This window comes from Hyla sarda, chromosome 12 (genome assembly GCF_029499605.1).
Source record: "Hyla sarda isolate aHylSar1 chromosome 12, aHylSar1.hap1, whole genome shotgun sequence".
Lineage (NCBI taxonomy): Eukaryota > Metazoa > Chordata > Amphibia > Anura > Hylidae > Hyla > Hyla sarda.
Window position 1 is genome coordinate 33,827,978 of NC_079200.1, and position 22,770 is coordinate 33,850,747.

Consider the following 22,770-nt stretch of genomic DNA (forward strand, 5'->3'; position numbering starts at 1 on the left):
TCCTGATGATTATAGGAGTGGGTGGGCAGAAGAGTGCTCCAAGAGGCTGGGAACACCCCCAGTGCACCTAAGCACTTTATTTGGATTTTTGGGGTATAAAAAAGGTCCTTTGGATAGGGATAAGTTTTTTAAGATAATTTTTTTTCCCGCTAAACTACTCCTTTATTTCTAGAAATCAGTATAGTGCTGAGATCACAGTGTTCATGCATATGACCTCTCACATGTACCCATGACATATTAGAAGATCATTGCTGACTGAATTGCCCTTTAAATACCTGGAACTCTCCCAGGTGATTCAGAGAAATTGGCAACAGTAGAAGTTTTCATATAAAATATTCAGATGTATAGGCCCGAAATATATTGATCTAATGTTCTCATAGGAAGAAATTGAATTCTGACATCTTATAAAATCATTGCGTTTAACAACAGGCCATATAATACTGCAGTGGGCCGATCGATGTAATGCTTTGACATCATTAAACATGTTGAGCATCATGTCTATAAATCCTGAAGATATAAAAGATGTCAGAGGAACGTCTCTGCCCTGTAGAATAAGCAGATGATAGATCTGTCCCATTAATGTCAGTTGCGCAGATGACACTTGTTTTGTGTCTTACAAAAGCCCAAATGTTCTTTTCGTAAAACCTGTATGACAACAAAAGAAGTGTAAAATACCTACTTTGATTTTGAACCAAGGCCCAGGGGTGTATGCTCCACTAAGGTGGTCACACATGCTCAGTTCAACTACAGTCTCCTAGTCTGACCAGGAAGTACTAGTTGGTCTCCACTGCACATGCAAGCAAGGAGGATTGTGGGAAAGTGTGAAGTGATCAGATACATGAGAGGGAAGAACACTTAAAGGGGTACTCCGCCCCTAGACATCTTATCCCCTATCCAAAGGATAGGGGATAAGATGTCAGATCGCAGGGGTCCCGCTGCTGGGGACCCCCGGGATCTCGGCTGCGGCACCGCACTATAATTACTGCACAGAGCAGACTCGCTCCGTGCGTAATGACTGTCAATACAGGGGCCAGAGCGTCCTTACGTAACGTAACTCAATACAAGTCTATGGGAGGGGGCAGGGTGATTTTCACGCCCCCTCCCAAAGACTTTTATTAAGGGGGCGGGCCGTGATGTCACGAGGGGTGGAGCCGTTACGTCATGATGCTCTGGCCTCTGTATCGCTGGTCATTACGCACAGAGCGAGTCCGCTCTGTGCAGTAATGATAGCGGGGTGCCGCAGCCGAGATCCCGGGGGTCCCCAGCAGCGGGACCCCAGCGATCTGACATAGGATAAGATGTCTAGGGGCAGAGTACCCCTTTAAAGGAGTTTTACCATTAATATATAAATGGGTTGAAACTGACGCATTATGTGAAATTAAACAGAGTACAAGTAATTATGAAAAATGTATTTGTTTTGAAAGACCGCCCTGCCAATAGACTGGATGTGCTCTTTTTTTACTTGTTCTGTGCTGTTTTTTGCTTGTTGCTAAGATACCTCTTGTAGGCAGCGTTCTCTTCTGGTCAGGCATGCTCAGGTGCTCACTTCTTTATACACAGAATGAATATACAGCCACATAGACTGCAGTATATACAGCTGCTACACTGCATACAGTTCACTTACGTACCCCACAGATTATCTTAGGAAAAGAGAACAGGTTAAAAAGAAGGTAGGGACAATGAAGTAAGGTCATGTCTGCACTATTTTTCAGAGGAGGACCTTTAATTTTATTTAACCTAACAAAATATAGAGTTTGCTGGGATAAGTGGATTCTGGTAAAACCCCTTTAAATTACATTTTTTTTAAAACAGAACATTTGTCCTCCTTTACGCACACACATATGGTACTCATCTGATTTTACCAACTTTGCTTTGTAAAATAACCCCTTTAGAAAGTGTACCTGTCGTAAACAAAAACTTTTTATATAATGTAGATAATATCATTATATGTATATCTGTAATATACATTGGTTAAAAAAGTGTATATACACTGAGGACAAGCTGGGCTCTGTGCAGTGAGGACAAGCAGGGCTCTGTACATTGAGGACAAGCAGGGCTCTGTACACTGAGGACAAGCAGGGCTCTGTACACTGAGGACAAGCAGGGCTCTGTGCAGTGAGGACAAGCAGGGCTCTGTACACTGAGGACAAGCAGGGCTCTGTGCAGTGAGGACAAGCAGGGCTCTGTACACTGAGGACAAGCAGGGCTCTGTGCAGTGAGGACAAGCAGGGCTCTGTACACTGAGGACAAGCAGGGCTCTGTACACTGAGGACAAGCAGGGCTCTGTACACTGAGGACAAGCAGGGCTCTGTACACTGAGGACAAGCAGGGCGCTGTACACTGAGGACAAGCAGGGCTCTGTACATTGAGGACAAGCAGGGCTCTGTACACTGAGGACAAGCAGGACTCTGTGCACTGAGGAAAAGCTGGGCTCTGTACACTGAAGACAAGCAGGGCTCTGTACACTGATGAAAAGCAGGGCTCTATATACTGAGGACAAGCAGGGCTCTGAACACTGAGAAAAAGCAGGGCTCTGTACACTGAGGACAAGCAGGGCACTGTACACTGAGGACAAGCAGGGCTCTGTACACTGAGGACAAGCAGGGCTCTGTGCAGTAAGGACAAGCAGGGCTCTGTGCAGTAAGGACAAGCAGGGCTCTGTGCAGTAAGGACAAGTAGGGCTCTGTGCAGTAAGGACAAGCAGGGCTCTGTGCACTGAGGACAAGCAGGGCTCTGTACACTGAGGACAAGCAGGGTTCTGTACACTGAGGACAAGCAGGGTTCTGTACACTGAGGACAAGCAGGGCTCTGTTGCTCTGTGACATTCTCCCAGCTCACACATCAGGATAATTGACAAGCCAGGAGCCTGTACAGAGCCCTGCTTGTCCCGCCCTCACTTCCTGTATTTGGACTCCTCACAGAGACACACAGGCAATAGCTGCAGGAACAGCATTTTTCCCACCCAAAAATATAAAAAAAATTAATCAATGTATATTACAAATATACATATTTATATTATCTACATTATATCAAACGTTTTTGTTACTGACAGGTACACTTTAAGCCCCTACTTAAAACCAATTTATATCTATAGCTCTTTATCTACACACACACATATATATATATATATATATATATATATATATACTGAGCTGGCAAATGAGAAGTTGTAGTAGAAAGTAATAAATCCAATAAATCAGAACTGCTTACAAAGTAAACTTCGCACTAGGCCTACTCAATCATACGTGCAACGCTTGACAGTGATTTACACGACGCTGAACATTTTACACCAAGGTCATCTGGTAAAAGGATAAAAGTTTGATAATAATATAAAAAGTCAATGCACGTACATTACTCCTAAAATACAATGACACCCACTGTCACATATAGTTCGTATCTTGTCCGTATTCTGTCACATGGTCACATGACCTACAGGATAGCCGGTCAAGTTATTTAATTCAGGGATTTATAGGGTTTCACATAAAAAATGTTAATGCAAAATATAGAAGTCTCTAAAACAACAATAGATTTCAAAAACTATTTTCCTTCCAACCAAGTAAAGGAAATCAAATATATACATATATTGCGGAGGTAGCGTCATAAGGTTACACTTTGCGTCAAGGTGTGCAAATCGGTTACCCAAGAGGTCATCAATCCAAGTACATACATTCTGAAAGCCATTTTAGCAAAGCAGCATTGTTTTGGTGTCCATAAATCACCCGGCATACCCCAGTCCGGAGTCGACCAGGCCAGGTATAAATAAATAACACAGTCATTGTTACTGGTCCCAAGAGCTTGCAGACCAAGGTGACACCTTAAAGGGGTTATCCAGGAAAAAAACTTTTTTATATATATATATATATATATATATATATATATATATATCAACTGGCTCCAGAAAGTTAAACAGATTTGTAAATTACTTCTATTAAAAAATCTTAATCCTTTCAGTACTTATGAGCTTCTGAAGTTAAGGTTGTTCTTTTCTGTCTAAGTCCTCTCTGATGACACCTGTCTCGGGAACCGCCCAATTTAGAAAAGGTTTGCTAAGGGGATTTGCTTCTAAACTGGGCGGTTCCCGAGACAGGTGTCATCAGAGAGGATTTAGACAGAAAAGAACAACCTTAACTTCAGAAGCTCATAAGTACTGAAAGGATGAAGATTTTTTTAATAGAAGTCATTTACAAATCTGTTTAAATTTCTGGAGCCAGTTGATATATAAAAAAAGTTTTTTTCCTGGAATACCCCTTTAAATTGTGCCATAGAGTAACCTGAATTGTATAGCACAGTGGTCTACAACCTGCGGACTTCCAGATGTTGCAAAACTACAACTCCCAGCATGCCCGGACAGCCGTTGGCTGTCCGGGCATGCTGGGAATTGTAGTGTTGCAACATCTGGAGGTCTGCAGGTTGGAGACCACTGCTATAGTAGAAGTTGATTTGGTTTTTCCTTCCCTTGCAGGTCCCTCTTTACTCAGGAATTTCTCTGAACCTTAACGCCCTTTACATAGATATAAAGTCATTGTTAGTGGTCCCAAGAGCTTGCAGTCCAAGGTGACACCTTAAATTGGCTCATGGAGTAACCTGAATCCTGTAGTACAGTGGTCCCCAACCGGTGGACCTCCAGATGTTGTAAAACTACAACTCCCAGCATGCCCGGACAGCCGTATCAGTCCGGAGTCAACCAGGCCAGGTATAAATAAATAACACAGTCATTGTTAATGGTCCCAAGAGCTTGCAAACCAAGGTGACACCTTAAATTGGGTCATGGAGTAACCTGAATCCTATAGTACAGTGGTCCCCAACCAGTGGACCTCCAGATGTTGTAAAACTACAACTCCCAGCATGCCCGGACAGCCGTATCAGTCCGGAGTCAACCAGGCCAGGTATAAATAAATAACACAGTCATTGTTAATGGTCCCAAGAGCTTGCAGACCAAGGTGACACCTTAAATTGGGTCATAGAGCAACCTGAATCCTATAGTAGAAGTTGATTTGGTTTTTCCTTCCTTTGGAGGTCCCTCTTTTCCCAGGAATATCTCTGAATCTTATCGCCCTTTACATAGATATCACTCTCTTTGTTTTATCACTGAATTACTTCTCAGCCTCATTGTGTCCAGGATCCCAGACTAAACACTAGAAACAATCACATGCAGGATGATGTTGCAGCATCTATACCATCTGATGGGTCTATCGATACATTAAAGATTAAATGCAGGAAAAAAGGCAAAGACGTCAATGCAGAGATTTCTGATGTAATGTACGTGGATCGCTCAGCTATTGTTATATATATATATATATATATATATATATATATATATATGTGTGTGAGGGAATAGACTCTGCTGGAGGGAACCAATTTATATATATATATGTGTGTGTGTGTGTGAGGGAATAGACCCTGCTGGAGGGAACAACATTAATAACCTGCCCCTTGGAGCCTCGGTGGCCCTGCTTAATTAGCAATACTGGCATAAGAACAATAACACACATACACACGGTGCCCAGACACTCGGAGACAGTTCTCTACAGCTGGTATGTATATAGAATTATGTTGCCAGCATCCAGTTTCTAGGGCAGAAAGCTGAATGTTCCCAAGAGCCCTGAATAAACCTTGTCCGCTCCTTATGCTGACAGCTGCCTCTCTACAGTCTCTACAGTCTTCTCTGCTACAATGTCCTTTGTGAGAGCATCCTAATAGCAATCCTGCCCTGCTCTCCCTTCATCTATCCCTGCTCTCCCTTCATCTATCCCTGCTCTCCCTGCATCTATCCCTGCTCTCCCTTCATCTATCCCTGCTCTCCCTGCATCTATCCCTGCTCTCCCTTCATCTATCCCTGCTCTCCCTGCATCTATCCCTGCTCTCCCTTCATCTATCCCTGCTCTCTCTGCATCTATCCCTGCTCTCCCTTCATCTATCCCTGCATCTATCCCTACTCTCCCTTCATCTATCCCTGCATCTATCCCTACTCTCCCTTCATCTATCCCTGCTCTCCCTTCATCTATCCCTACTCTCCCTTCATCTATCCCTGCTCTCCCTTCATCTATCCCTGCATCTATCCCTACTCTCCCTTCATCTATCCCTGCATCTATCCCTACTCTCCCTTCATCTATCCCTGCTCTCCCTTCATCTATCCCTGCTCTCCCTTCATCTATCCCTGCTCTCCCTTCATCTATGCCTGCTCTCCCTTCATCTATCCCTGCTCTCCCTTCATCTATCCCTGCTCTCCCTTCATCTATCCCTGCTCTCCCTTCATCTATCCCTGCTCTCCCTGCATCTATCCCTGCTCTCCCTCCATCTATCCCTGCTCTCCCTTCATCTATCCCTGCTCTCCCTGTATCTATCCCTGCTATCCCTTCATCTATGCCTGCTCTCCCTTCATCTATCCCTTCTCACCCTTCATCTATGCCTGCTCTTCCTTCATCTATCCCTCCACCCATGCCTGCTCTCCCTCCATCCATGCCTGCTCTCCCTCCATCTATGCCTGCTCTCCCTCCATCTATGCCTGCTCTCCCTCCATCCATGCCTGCTCTCCCTCCATCCATGCCTGCTCTCCCTCCATCCATGCCTGCTCTCCCTTCCCTGCTCTCCCTTCCCTGCTTTCCCTCCATCTATGCCTGCTCTCCCTCCATCTATGCCTGCTCTCCCTTCCCTGCTCTCCCTCCATCTATGCCTGCTCTCCCTTCCCTGCTCTCCTCCCGCTCCTCTACAAGGCGTCACTGTGCCTGCGAGCATCTCCTTCTTGTCGAGCACAGAGGTGAGAGCATCTGCAGCATCCTTACTTCGCTCTGAGGGAACCCATCCGCTCAACACACAATTAAAGAAATACCTGCTACTTAAGAATGGATGCACAATTTGGGGGGGAGACATGCCTTGAGAAGGTGTGTTGCCCATGTCGCTTCCTTCCTTTCCAGCTTTCTCCTTGCGAGTCGATCAGGCCCAGCCGAGCATTGAGGTGGGAGGTGTGTATGAGGGAGAGAAGGAGACGGAGTGAGGGAGTGTGTGGTGATGTGCAGGGGAACACAACAGGAAGCGCTCAGTCTCTCATGATACATTAATGGGCAGTGATCATTCCTTGCTCTCCCTCTCTCTTAAAGGCTCCTACGTTTACAGATAGGATAGGTGTGAGGAATGATGGCGGTATATCATTATGCTAATGACTGGCAGGAGCTGAAGGGGAAGGACCAAAGATGGCAAATGTCATTCATAAACATGACACCAAGGCACCAGGGCGCTGGGATTCCCTACAGATACCTCCTCCCTCCCTCATAAAATACTCAGAAGACAAAGGCCTGGATAGGAATATTGATTAGGATTTGGCATAGAACAAATACACATGATAGATAGCACCTTCTTGGCTTTAACACCTCAATGATACCGTATGCAAGTCCGAGAGGTGAACTTGATCTTGTGCGCCCTTACTATGGCTGGCCATACACGCTCTAGATGGCTTCATCCCATGATCAGTAGTGTTGGGCGCGAATATTCGCATTTCAAATTTTTATTGCGAATTCGCAAATATTGCGAATATATTCGCTATATATTAGAAATTACGAATATTCACTTTTTTCCGCACATGCGCATATGTGGATACAGTGACCCCCCGACCTACGATGGCCCCGACATACGATAATTTCAGCATGCGATGGCATCTCAGAGGCAGCATCAACATACGATGCTTTTGTATGTCGGGGCCATCGCATAAACGGCTATCCGGCAGCGCAGACTGCTTCTGCTGCTGCCGGATAGCCGTTTACGGTGCCCCGTGTGCTGTGATGATGATCACTTACCTGTCCTCGGGGCTCTGGAGCGTCCTCTTAGGGATCCCCTGCATCGCCGGCGCTCTCCTTTGTCATCATCACATCGCTGCGCACGCCGTCCCATCATCCAATAGGAGCAGCGTGCGTAGTGACGTGATGGCGGCGACGGAGAGCGAGGATCCCGGGGAAGCAGAGACGTCCGAAGCGTCGAGGACACCACGGGGACCGGGCGACAGCGATGGAGGGCGACATCCAGGGCAGCCGTGACAAGCGGTGACGGTCCAGAGCGACGGGGACAGGTGAGTATAACTTCCTATTCTTTCCATTACATGGATCCCTCAACATACGATGGTTTCAACAAACGATGGTTCATTTGGAACGGATTACCATCGTATGTTGAGGGATCACTCTATTCGCATATGTGAATATGCACATATTCCTTCTTTTCACTTGTGAGCCAATTAGAATGATGCAAATACACTTGTCAGAGGTTATCAACAACATCTCTAGCAACCAATAGTAAAGTTGCCCACCACCGCACTGTTTTCTTCCTCGAATATGCGAATAGAACGAATACGTGAAATTTGCGAATATAAGATGAATATTCGTCTATATATTTGTGAAATATCGCGAATTCGAACATGGGCAATGCCGCTCATCATTAATGATCAGCAGAATCTGGGCTGTATATGGGAGAGGAGCTGACGCTTTTGACTGTGGGATGAATGTGCTCAGGGTCATAAATATGATCCATAGAAATGTAAGATTCCATCTAGCGCTGTCAATCTGCACATTTGTGAGCAAATCCTTCAGACTGCAAGTCAATAATGCAGACAAGACTACATAAACTGAATAATAAACTCGAGACTGATAAGTTTTATCATAAATTGAACATTGGTAAACCTATGGTTAAATATTAGAAGATCACATATTAAGCCCCCAAAATTACCTAGCATCCATGTCCTAAAAGGATTGTTTACAATACAAGAGCAGTGAAACAAATAGCCAACGTCCAGGGGGTGTAGGTAGGTACCCCAGAAACCTCAGCCAACTCTGTATACCAAGAAGATGAACAGCGGTGGCCCCTCATATGAAGAGCACGTCACTGACTGAATAGCTAACATCTCAAAAAAACGTACACAACTCCCGACAAAAAATATGGAAACGTCATACTTCAAATAGAGAAAAAAATAAAGTTAAAATCAGAAAAAAAATTAAGAAATAAAAATGAGGTGGTTCAGGGAGGAAAGAAAAGGAAAACTAAATAAAAATAAATGGGGAAACAAAACAAAAAAATAAGAAAAAAGAAAAAGGTGAAGGGATGGACAATAAGCGTAGGTAGAAAAATCGACCAACCCATCTTAAAAACTCCTGTGTGTCCCTAAAAGAATCGCATGGATATCCAAGTCGGTCCCTACCAGTTTCTCTATCTTACAAATACATATCAAGGGTCTTCGCAAAACACAAATCTTGTTGGGATCACAGTAGTCTTCCAGTACCTAGGTATAAGGGCAACACTTAAAGGGGTACTCTGGCCCTGAGACATCTTATCCCCTATCCAAAGGATAGGGGATAAGATGTCTCACGGCGGGGGTCTTGCCGCTGGGGACCCCCGCAATCTTGTATTCACCACCCACCTGTTTGAGCTGCACGCTGCAGTGCCAGCTCATAGCCGGGTGGCGACCACGGGGCCAGAGTATCGTGACATCACGACTCCGCCCCCGTGTGATGTCACCCCCCGCTGTGCAAGATGTCTCAGGGCAAGAGTACCCCTTTAAAGAGGTACACCCGTGGGAAACTTTTTTTTTTATCAACTGGTACCAGAAAGTTAAAAAGATTTGTAAATTACTTCTATTACAAAATGAATCCTTCCAGTACTTTTTAGGGGCTGTATGCTACAGAGGAAATGTTTATCTTTTTGGATTTCTCTTATGTCACAACCACGGTGCTCTCTGCTGACCTCTGCTGGTCATTTTAGGAACTGTCCAGAGCAGGAGTAAATCCCCATAGCAAACATATGCTGCTCTGGACAGTTCCTAAAATGGACAGCAGAGGTCAGCAGAGAGCACTGTGTTCGTGACATAAGAGAAATCCAAAAAGATAAATATTTCCTGTAGTATACAGATGCTAATAAGTACTGGAAGGATTAAGATTTTTTAATAGAAGTAATTTACAAATCTGTTTAACTTTCTGGCGTCAGTTGATAAAAAAAAAAAAAAAGCTTACCACGGTAGTACCCCTTTAAGTGACAGTCTTAGAAACAGTCCGGAGGAAAAGAGAAAACAAGGTAATACCCAGTGTAGGAGAAAGTGAATCCAAGTAGACCTTATTATATAGACTAAACACAGATGCCCAGAAAGGGCCATGTATTCTCTCAATGACCCAAGTCCCACAGCTTGGCAAGATCTATGAGCGCTTTCACTTTCTCTGGAGACCAATTTTAATTTTAAGATGTGTGCAAAAATGCAAATTAAAAGAAAATTTCAAAAAAAATAAAAAATAAACTTTTCCTCGACATTGAGTAATTCCAATGCCTCATTTGAAAAAAAACAGGTATTAATGAAAATTACATTTGCTTGTGTGGTGTCCCGGTACCGTATTGCATACCGTACCTTGGTTAGGGGTCCCCAAAGTCAGAGTTCCTAGTAACTGTGGGGGTCGGCTTCTTTAGTCATCCCCTAGTCACCCCTCAAATAGTTAATATTCTAGTAAATTATAAGTAAATGCTGTATATTATATGTATGCTTACCTTCATAGCGTCGCAGGACCTTAGGTCATGTGATTCGGGTTGGTACTCTACTCTAAAAGGACCTTTGGAGGTTCATGGGTCATGTGATTACCCATAATACTTTGTAAAGCTGATTGACAGATGGTGTGGACCAATCCTAAAACGGCCAGCCCCTGCCCATATAAGGGAGCTTCAGCCAATAGACGCTCTCTTGGGTTGCTGACACTTCATGAGGACAGACCTCCGCAACTTACAACGACTGCTACTAGGCCACAGCCTGCCTGCCTCGGCCTGAAACGAAACAGCGAGTTCTTACAACTTCCCCGCTTATGCTAGCGAGACCTCTGGACCTAAACATACCCCTAAATCCAGCGGATCTATGCTTACAAAATCCTACTAATCTAAAGAATTTACAAAAGTCCCAACCATACGTCAATCTCAGCTGCGCTGTACATAGACTTTGTTATAAAGACTGTCCCTGTTATCCCAGGTTACAGAAAATCTTCAATAAAGTTTTCAAAAGTTTTCAAAAGCTCTGGTTGTGGACATTGCGTTTATTCTACAACTCCCTATCGCTTTTGGGAAGGGTGGCGATAGGCCAAGCATCACACTATTAACCCTCACCCTGGCATCACGACTGACAAGAGTTAATTGTACCCTTGATATACCTCACAGCAACACCCCAACTGCCATACACCCCCCCAAGGCACCACACTTGTACGTACAGGGGAACAAAAAGAAAATAGACGCTCCCTCAGGGTTCAGAGCACTGAGCTGAATGGCCACTTACCTTCAGTTGTGCTTTATCACAGGTACAACTCTATGGTCTACATGAGTAGGGCCTGCGTTTCTACGCAGTGCATTTTTTAGGTAAAAATGACACCTTATCTTTATTCTGTAGGTCCATTAAAATGATACCCTACCTATGTAGGTTTGATTTTGTCATACTTCTGGGAAAAATCATAATTACATGCACGAAAATGTATACGTTTAAAATTGTCATCTTCTGACCCCTATAACTTTTTTTATTTTTCCACGTAAGGTGCGGTATGAGGGCTCATTTTTTGCACCGTGATCTGAAGTTTTTAGTGGTACCATTTTTGTATTGATTGGACTTTTTGATCGCTTTTAATAATTTTTTCATGATAGAAAAAGTGACCAAACATACACTATTATTGACTTTGGAATTTTTTGCGCATACGCCTTTGACCGTGCAGTTTAATAACAATATATTTTTATAATTCGGACATTAATGCACACGGCGATACCACATATGTTTATTTTTATTTATACAGTTTGTTTTTTAATGGGAAAAGGGGGTGATTCAAACTTTTATTAGGGAAGGGGTTAAATGATCTTTATTAACTTTTTTTTGTTCACTTCTTTTTTTGCAGTGTTATAGCCGCCTCTAGTGGCTATAATACTGCAATAACTGATCTTTTACATTGATCAATGGTATCTCATAGGATACCATTGATCGATGAATGATTTTGCCGCTTGACTGCTCATGCCTGGATCTCAGGCGATCAGCTATGCAGGAGGCAGGTAAGGACCCTCCTTGTGTCTGCCAGCTGTTCGGGAGGCCGTGATTTCGCAGTGGCGGTCCCGAACAGCCCACTGAGCTAACCGGCAGTGGTTTACTTTCACTTTAGTGAACGCCACTGTGATAGCCTGGGGGAGTAGGATATATGGGGAGTAGCTGTGCGGTGACTAAAGGGTGTCTGGTTAACCCTTTCTATTTGTGACCCCAGGGTGAGGGCTCCTCTGTAATGCTTGTCCTACCGCCACCCTTCCCAAGAGTGATAGGGAGGTATGGAATAATTGAATGTCCACAACCGGATAGTTTGCTGAAAACAGTTGGAACTTTACTGAAGATTTTATGCAAGCTTCATAACCAGAACAGTCTCTATACATGCAAAGTCTCTTAGAGATTGACAGTGGTTGGGACCTTAAGCGTTTTAGAGTCCTTAGACAGATATGTGCTGTTCCACTGGATTTAGGGGATCTAGTTTCGGTCCAGTAGTCGTGCTAGCTTTAGCGGGGATTAGTTTAGAACTCACGGTTTAGTTTAGGCTGAGGCCGGTAGGTTTTCTGGCCTAGCTTGTCTTTGAAAGTTGCGCAGATCCGTCCTGCTAGTCCGGCATCCACGAGAGCAGCAAACCAAGAGAGCAATAATTGGCTACAGCTCCCTTATATGGGCAGGGGCTGGACTAGAGCTAATTGGTCCAATACTTCTGTCAATCACCTTCACATAGAATTATGGGTAGCATGTGACCCAAGGACCTCCAAAGGTCCTCTAACATACCATAGAAGAATTAGCATGGTCACATGACCAAAGGTCCTGCGACGCTAACATGGTAAGCATACTATACATTATATTAAATATACATTATTATTATTAAATATGTACATATATAAACATTATGAAAATAGAGTAGAAGAGAGGCGACTAGGGGCTGTCTCACCTGGGGGACCCTATCTGAACGTAGTAACTCTGACTTTGGGGACCACCATACAAGGTACGGTATGCAATACGGTACCGGGACACCACACCACGTTTAAAGGGTTAATAGCGTGCAGCACCGCAATCAGTGCCACACGCTATTAGCCACGGATCCTGGCTGATGAAGATCACTGTCCAAGATCGAAACGCGTTGCAAATAAAACTTTAATATCTGACTTGGGGACCAGCACCTTCATTTGAGGAACCTATTTTCTAAAAATGTCTTTGCTGCACTCCCAACGGATAGACTGACGTCACCCCGGGAAGTTCCTCGTGGCAGCGGTCTCGCCGTTCTCTCTCTCCAGACGCTACTGTAGGTGTTGTGCCCTAAGCGCAACCCCTTTGGGTAAGAACCCATCTTTGATTTTCCTCGAATCCCACTGCCAAACGGTCCTCACTAGGGGCGCACCTCTTGCTGCTTTTTTCTCCCTTTTCCATATTTGTTGTATTTTGCGATGATATCCTTCATTTTAGTTTTTTGAGAGATGAAATTCTGTGTCCTCAGGAGGTTAAGAATGTCCAGAAACTAAACAAACATTGTTCTGTCTCATCTGTAAATTGTGTTTTTGTTATAAAAAGTCGGGTGAACATCCGATTCCTCTATGCACTGCGATTCCATAGTGTACGATGTATACAGTACGGACAAAATGTTCTCTAATACCGTACTATCTTGCAATATAATTATGTAAGCCTGAGGGTGCACTACTGAGATTCTGAAGACAGCATGGCCCTCTTTGTTGTGTGTCAGGTGATATGTTGCCATGGAGACCTAGTAGAGATCAAATACCTCGAAATTACTCTACTTCTTAACTGGTCTAAAAAGTATCACATATATACAGTGGGGCAAAAAAGTATTTAGTCAGCCACCAATTGTGCAAGTTCTCCCACTTAAAAAGATGAGAGAGGCTGTAATTCTCATCATAGGTACAGTCATGGCCGTAAATGGTGGCACCCCTGAAATTTTTCACCCCATGAAGTATTTCTCACAGAAAAGGATTGCAGTAACACATGTTTTGCTATACACATGTTTATTCCCTTTGTGTGTATTGGAACTAAACCAAAAAAGGGAGGAAAAAAAAGCAAATTGGACATCATGTCACACCAAAATTATTGGCACCTTTTCAAAATTGTGGAAAAATAAGATTCTTCTTTAAACTCATCTGTGGCAAGTAACAGGTGTAGGCAATATAAAAATCACACCTGAAAGCAGATAAAAAGGAGAGAAGTTAACTTAGTCTTTGCATTGTGTGTCTGTGTGTGCTACACTAAGCATGGGCAACAGAAGAAGGACTTAAGAACCAAAATTGTGGAAAAATATCAACAATCTCAAGGTTACAATTCCATCTCCAGAGATCTAGATTTGCTTTTGTCTACAATGTGCAACATTATCAAGAAGTTTGCAACCCATGGAACTGTAGATAATCTCCCTGGGTGTGGACAGAAGAGAAAAATTGATGAAAGGTGTCAAAGCAGGATAGCCCGGATGGTGGATAAGCAGCCCCAAACAAGTTCCAAAGATATTCATTCTGTCCTGCAAGCTCGGGGAGCATCAATGTCAGCGCGAACTATCCATCAACATTTAAATGAAATGAAACGTTATGGCAGAAGACCCAGGAGAACCCCACTGCTGACACTGAGACATAAAAAAGCAAGTCTACATTTTGCCAGAATGAACTTGAGTAAGCCAAAATCCTTCTGGGAAGACAACTTGTGGACAGATGAGACCAAGATAGAGCTTTTTGGTGAAGCACATCATTTTATTGTTTACCAAAAACGGAATGAGGCCTACAAAGAAAAGAACACAGTACCTGCAGTGAAACATGGTGGTCATTCAATGACACATTCATGGCACCCAGTGCCAGAGGCAGCATAACCTCTGGCACTGGGTGTCTTGAATGTGTGCAAGGCATCATGAAATCTGAGGATTACCAATGGATTTTGGGTCGCACTGTACAGCCCAGTGTCAGAAAGCTGGGTTTGCGTCCGAGATCTTGGGTCTTCCAGCAGGACAATGACCCCAAACATATGTCAAAAAGCCCCCAGAAATGGATGGCAACAAAGCACTGGAGAGTTCTGAAGTGGCAGCAATGAGTTCAGATCTAAATCCCTTACCTTAGAATTGCTGTTGGAAAAAGGCGCCTTCCAATAAGAGAGACCTGGAGCAGTTTGCAAAGGATGAGTGGTCCAACATTCCGGCTGAGAGGTGTAAGAAGCTTATTGATGGTTATAGGAAGCCATTGATTTCAGTTATTTTTTTTCCAAAGGGTGTGCAACCAAATATTAAGTTAATGGTGCCAATCATTTTGTCCAGACCATTTTTGGAGTTTGGTGTGATATTATGTCCAATTTGCTTTTCTTCCTCCTTTTTTGGTTTAGTTCCAATACACACAAAGCATATAGCAGGCATGTGTATAGCAAAACATGTGTATAGCATGTGTATAGCAAAACATGTGTTACTGCAATCCTTTTCTGTGAGAAATACTTAATTTTCTTGAAAAATTTCGGGGGTGCCAACATTTACAGCCATGACTGGAAACCTCAACTATGAGAGACATAATGATTTTAATTTTTTTTTTGCAAATTACAAACAAGCAAGATTTCTTGCTCTCACAGACCTGTAACTTCTTCTTTAAGGGTATGTTCACACGAGCGGATCCCCAGCACATATTACGCTGTGGATCCACCACTGAAGGACCGCTGTATGCTGCCTTTAAAGGTGCCTGCTCGGAGCGGCAATCTGCCGCTACAAGCAGGCACACTGTTATGGGTGAGTCGCCGCGCGCATGCGCAGTATACTCGCACATCGCGTCTGCTCTCGGCCTAGCTCAGGGAGCAGGGGGAGCGGCCGCGATGTGTACGAGTACACCACGCATGCGTAGAAACTCGCACATCGCAGCAGTGTGTCTGCTCGTAGCTGTGTATTGCCGCTCCGAGCAGGCACATCTAAAGGCACCCTGTAGGGGTCCTTCAGCGGCAGATCTGCAGCGTAAAATACGCTGTGGATCTGCTCGCCTGAACGTACCCTAAGAGTCTCCTCTGTCCTCCACTCGTTACCTCTATTAATGGCACCTGTTTTAACTTGCTATCAGTATAAAAGACACCTGTTCACAACCTCAAACAGTCACACTACAATCTCCACTATGACCAAGACCAAACAGCTGTCAAATGACACCAGAAACAAAATTGTAGACCTGCACCAGACTGGGAAGACTGAATCTGCAATAGGCAAGCAGCTTGGGAGCAATTATTCAACTGTGGGAGCAATTATTAGAAATTGAAGACATACAAGACCACTGATAATCTCCCTTGATCTGGGGCTTCACGCAAGATCTCACCCCATGATGTCAAAATAATCACAAGAATGGTGAGCAAAAATCCCAGAACCACACGGGAGGGACCTAGTGCAGAGAGCTGGGACCAAAGTAACAAAGGCTACCATCAGTAACACAATACGCCCCCAGGGACTCAAATAATGCAGTGCTAGACGTGTCCCTCTACTTAAGCCAGTACATGTCCGTCCCGTCTGAAGTTTGCTAGAGAGCATTTGGATGATCCAGAAGAGGATTGGGAGAATGTCATATGGTCAGATGAAACCAAAGTAGAACTCTTTGATAAAAACTCAATTTGTCGTGTTTGGAGGAGAAAGAATGCTGAGTTGTATCCAATGAACACCATACCTACAGTGAAGCTTTGGGGTGGAAACATCATGCTTTGGGGCTGTTTTTCAGCAAAAGGAAATAATGAATGGGGCCATGTATCGTGAGATTTTGAGTGAAAACCTGCTTCTATCAGCAAGGGCATTAAAGATGAAACGTAGATGGGTCTTTAAGCATGACAATGATTCCAAACACATCGCCCATGCAACGAAGGAGTGTATATATATATATATATATATATATATATATATATATATATATATACTCACACATATATTGATGTCTAGGCAGACATCAGCAGGAACTGTGGAACTGTAAAACTCCATACATTTAACTCCATATCTGAATAGTGTATAGCACAGTGATGCCGAATTGCTATTAGATTCCCCATGCAGATAGTACTGAAGACTCACTAGCATTTTATTTGTATTTATGAATTGAAACCTTAAAATATATATTATATATATATATATATATATATATATATATATATTTATTCATTTTACGACTATAGTTCCTTGACCAGAAGAGTAGATAGAAACAAGATATGTGCTGAAAAATCAGATTTGTTAGTACATTGTTACCATTTTAACCAGGGAGAGCTTGAAGTTTCCTTGGCCTGGGGTAAAAATCAATGTATGCATAACTTCCAATCATCTCCACCATCCTTAACCATTGATCCGAACATCAGAGGGAGGAGAGGTCATTTGTAGACTTACATTGTGTTGTGTGCAATGTGTTACTCTCTGGTAAGAAGTCAAGTAATGCATTGTGAGGCTTAAAGTGAATGTATCGCCTAGATTTAACCCCTTAAGGACCCAGCCAATTTTCACTGTAGGACTCGGCAATTTTTTGCACGTCTGGCCATTTTCACTTTAACCCCTTAAGGACCCAGGACGTATGGGTACGTCCTGGGTCCCGATCCAGCGATATAACGCGGGGTCACACGCATCATATCGTGGCGGGCCCGGCGTCATAGTGAAGCTGGGACCCCCCTCTAAAATCGCGCGGCACTATTAACACTTTAGCCGTGCGCTCAAAGCTGAGCCGTGCGGCTAAAAACGAAAGTGAAAGTTGCCGGTTAGCTCAGGGAGCTGTTCTGGATCGCCGCGGTATAATCGTGGCATACCGAACAGCTGTAGCACAGGAGGAAGGTCTCTTACCTTCCTTCCTGCAGTCTGATCGCCGATTGAATGCTTCAAGCCTGAGATCCAGGCTTGAGCATTCAATTGCCGAAAACACTGATTGATCCATTCCTATGGAGATGGATCAATCGGTGTAACAGATCAGTTAATGCAATGTTATAGCCCCCTATAGTAGCTATAATATTGCATTAAAAAAGTTTTAAAAAAATCATTAACCCTTTCAATTATCCCTTCCCCTAATAAAAGTTTGAATCACCCGGCATTTCCAAGAATAAAAAAAACTGTGTAAATAAAAATAAACATATGTGATATGTGGAAATGTCCAAATTATAAAAATATACTGCTTTGTAAACCGCACGTTCAATGGCGTACGCGCAAAAAAATTCTAAGTCCAAAATAGCGCATTTTTTATAACTTTTTATACCACAAAAAAAGTGATCAAAAAGTCTGATCAGAACAAAAATGGTACCGCTAAAAACGTCAGATCACGGCGCAAAAAATGATTCCTCATAATGCCCTGAACACAGAAAAATAAAAAAGTAATAGGGGTCAGAAGATGACCATTTTAAACATATACATTTTCCTGCATGTATTCATGATTTTTTTCTGAAGTGATACAAAATCAAACCTATACAAGTAGGGTATCATTTTAACCATATGGACCTACAAAATAAAGATAAGGTATCATTTTTGCCAAAAAATGTACTGCGTAAAAACGGAAGCCCCCAAAACTTACAAAATAATGTTTTTTCATCAATTTTGTCGCACATTGTTTTTTTTTTCCCGTTTCACCATAGCTTTATGGGTAAAATGACTAATGTCATTACAAAGTAGAATTAGTGACGCAAAAAATAAGCCATCATATAGAATTTTAGGTGAAAATTTTAAAGAGTTATGATTTTTTTAAGTTAAGGAGGAAAAATTGAAAATGAAAAAAACGGAAAAAGCCTGGGTCTTTAAGGGGTTAAGCATTAATAACTCTGAGATACTTTTACCTTTCATTCTGATTCAGAGATTGTTTTTTCGTGACATATTCTACTTTATGTAAGTGGTAAAATTTTGTCGATACTTGCATAATTTCTTGGTGAAAAATTCCAAAATTTGATGAAAAAAAATTAAATTATATATATATATATATATATATATATATATATATATACACACACATTGTAAGGATTCCTCCTTGGGGATTAGCTCCGGGATCGTCCTGGACACTGCCACAGGACACGTTTCCACTCAATTGGACCGCTTCTTGGACCGCTCACAGTTCGCTGTGTGTTTCCTCAACAGGGTCCGTGTGTCTCCCCCTACAGCGACATGCTGTTACCCAGGGAGAGCCCCAACTATTCTGTTTCTTTTCCTTTTAAACACACTTTCCTTTCCTGATACCTCATTAATCAGGCCACAGGTGGAGCATTCTGCAGAGATAGCAAGGGAAATACACCCTTTCCTTGCCACACTGCCACAACATAAATACATATACATATATATATATATATATATATATATATATATATAATGTTTTTACTTTTGGAAGACATCAGGGAAAATTCTAAATCTTAATTTTTTACACTGGCATGTTCTTGTAGACCCAGTTATTGAATTTCTACAAGGGGTAAAAGGAGAGAAATCCAATTTCTCTCAAGTGAGAAAATACTTCATATGTGTATGTCAAGTGTTCGGCAGGTGCAGTAGAGGGCTCAGAAGGGAAGGAGCGACCGTGGGATTTTAGCGAGTGTACTCTGCTGAAATGATTTTTGGGGGGCATGTCCCATTTATGAAGCCCCTATGGTGCCAGGACAGCAAAAAAAAAAAAAACACATGGCATACTATTTTGGAAACTACACCCTTCAAGGCACATAACAAGGGGTCCAGTGAGCCTTAACACCTGTTTGACCACTTTTCATTAAAGTTGGATGTGTAAATGATTTTTTTTTTCACTAAAATGCTAGTTTTCCCTCAAATTACATTTTTTTTTACAAGGAATAATAGGACATAATGCCGCCTAAAATTTGTAACCCCATTTCTTCTGTGTATGGAAATACCCCATGTGTGGACGTCAAGTGCTCTGCTGGCGAACTACAATGCTCAGAAGGGAAGGAGCGCCATTGAGCTTTTTGAAAGAGAATTTGTTTGGAATGGAAATCGGGGGACATGTGCGTTTACAAAGCCCCCGTGGTGCCAGAACAGTGGACCCCATTTTGGAAACTACACCCCTCACAGAATTTAATAAGGGGTGCAGTGAGTATTTACACCCCACTGGCGTTTGACAGATGTTTGGAACAGTGGGCTGTGCAAATGAAAAAAATTTTTTTTCACTAATCAAACTCAAAAATCTGTCAGACACCTGTGGGGGGGGTAAATGCTCACTGTACCCCTTATTACATTACGTGAGGGGTGTAGTTTCCAAAATGGGGTCACATGTGGGGGGGTCCATTGTTCTGGCACTATGGGGGCTTTGTAAACACATGTGGCCTTCAATTCCAGACAAATCTTCTCTTCAAAATCCCAATGGCGCTCCTTCTCTTCTGAGCATTGTAGTTCGCCCGCAGAGCACTTTACATCCACATATGGGGTATGTTCTTACTCAGAAGAAATGGGGTTACAAATTTGGGGGGCATTATTCCTATTTTCCCTTGTGAATAATAAAAATAATTTATTTTTTCATTTTCCCATCCAACTTTAATGAAAATTCGTCAAACACCTGTGGGGTGTTAAGGCTCACTATACGCCTTGTTACATTCCGTGAGGTGTGTAGTTTCCAAAATGGGGTCACATGTGGGTATTTATTTTTTTGCATTTATGTCAGAACCGCTGTAAAATCAGCCACCCCTGTGCAAATCACCAATTTAGGCCTCAAATGTACAGGGATAGGAGGGGATGGCACCCCTGCCACCTTACTCCTATCCCTTCAGGGGGATCGTGGGTGTCTTAAACAACCACGATCCCCATTATATTCCGGGTCACCATAGACCCGTAATGACCCGGAATCGCGCAAATCGCAAGTGTGAATTCACTTGCGATTTGCTGCGATCGCCGACATTGGGGGGTCTGATGCCCAACCCCTGGGCATTTGCGCAGGGTGCCTGCTGAGCGATATCAGCAGTCACCCCGGTCCGATCCCTGCCTGCTGCGCGGCAGGGACCGAAATTCCCACGCCTGTACATGTACGTCATGGGTCCTTAAGTACCAGGGTCCCATGATATACCGGTACGACATGTGTCCTGAAGAGGTTAAAAAATTATTATTATTTTTTAAACAGACAGAATCATGTTTTTTCTTCTAATGTGTATTTTTTTTAACTATGTGGTGACTAGGTGGTGCAGGTAATAGTGTAGAGTATGTTGGTATTAAAGGAGTACTCCGGTGCACCCTTTTTTCATTTTATCCCGTCCGGGCTGCAAAATAAAAGAAAACACACTTTATCTTACCTGCCAACGAGCCCCCGGAGCTCCGGTACACTCCGGTACAGGTGTTCGGTCCCCGGGCTGTATTCTTCTTACTTCCTGTTAGCCCGACACGTCACACGGAGCTTCAGCCTATCACTGGCCGAGGCGGGACATCGCTGCGGCCAGTGATAGGTTGAAGCTCCGTGTGACGTGCCGGGCTAACAGGAAGTAAGAAGAATACAGCCCGGGGACCGAACACCTGTATCTGAGCTCCGGGGGCTCGTTGGCAGGTAAGATAAAGTGTGTTTTCTTTTATTTTGCAGCCGGGACGGGATAACATGAAAAAAGTGTGCACCGGACTACTCCTTTAACCCTATGTTGTAGTGATGCCAGGATGCGGTTTCCCTAGATAAATGGTCCTACCGCCAACCGTCCCAGAAATGGTAAGGAGAAATAATTGAATGTCCACAGCAGATATTTGATGAAACCGGAATAAAATGTACTGCATATTTTATGCAACTGCAGGAAACAGAACAGTCTTTGAATAGAGGACTGTAGTTCAGGTTCCTCATTGGTTTGCTGGTACTTCTGAATACAATGAGCTTTAGTTTGCTAGCCACTGTGCTACTTGTTTGAAGATATTTGAGTTGCAGTAGTCACACAGGATTTTAGTAGTTTTGAGCTGGATAACTCACGGTTTAGTGGCTGCAGAAGATAAGGCTTCAGGCCTACCTTGAATTGATGATTTGTGCTGAGATGTGCTTTCTCTAATAGTCCGGCAGGAAGAGAGCAAGAATAAAGTGGCAGCAGCCCCTTATATATTAAGAGGGCGGGACAAAAGCTCATTGATCAGCCAAACCTGTCAGTCCTGACCTAAGGAACTATGGGTATGTCACATGACCCAAAGGTCCTTAAACCATAGCATAACATAAATTAAAGGCACGTCACCTCTAAGGTCCTATACATAGGTATCCTATATGAATTAAATATATAAATATACATATTAAATATCAACATATTAAGAGGTGACTAGGGGTTAGCCCGTCAGGAGAGCCCATTATCATGGAGGGACTCTAGCTGAGGGGACTCCAGACAAAAGGGACAGGACATGTCCTGTACCGGGACACCACAACTATTATTAGGGCAGCCATCTTGCCTGAGTAGTTTTTAACAGCATTTAGATATTTGCTTTATAGCAAGCCCCATGGACGTAGACAAAAAGCGGGGAGCTGAGCTGTGAGCATTATTCTTGTTTTCTCTATATACTGGTGTCACCTTTCACTGTAAGGGTATGTTCACATGGCGGAATGTCCGTGCAAGATCGGATGGAATATTCTGCACAGACATTCCGCTGCAGAATATTCCGCTGCCCATTGATTTAGCTCAGAAAATCATTGCTGTCTATAAGACCGTGCATTTTCAAGCAATCCTAACGCCCGCCGGTTTATTGAAATGTGTGCAATGTCCGCACATGTTTTCAGTGTAGACATTCCGCACATTTTACACTGGTTTTAGGTCAGGTGGGGAAAACCGCATACGGGGCAAAAATGAGGCGACCGGAGTCAGTGTTTCACTCCGGTCAGCTCATT

At 43.2% G+C, this 22,770-nt stretch overlaps 1 protein-coding gene across 2 annotated transcripts in view; it reads right to left on the reverse strand.

Moving 5' to 3' along the window:
* The window catches only part of SRCIN1 (SRC kinase signaling inhibitor 1), a 489,213-nt gene extending 482,094 nt beyond the window's left edge, over positions 1 to 7,119 (reverse strand). For both annotated transcript variants that reach the window (XM_056548576.1, XM_056548575.1), the window contains exon 1: positions 6,873 to 7,119. In XM_056548576.1, coding sequence (XP_056404551.1) covers positions 6,873 to 6,894 — 22 coding nt within the window. In that variant the 5' untranslated portion in view covers positions 6,895 to 7,119. The remainder of the gene's footprint in view (positions 1 to 6,872) is intronic.
* Positions 7,120 to 22,770: the final 15,651 nt, after the last annotated feature.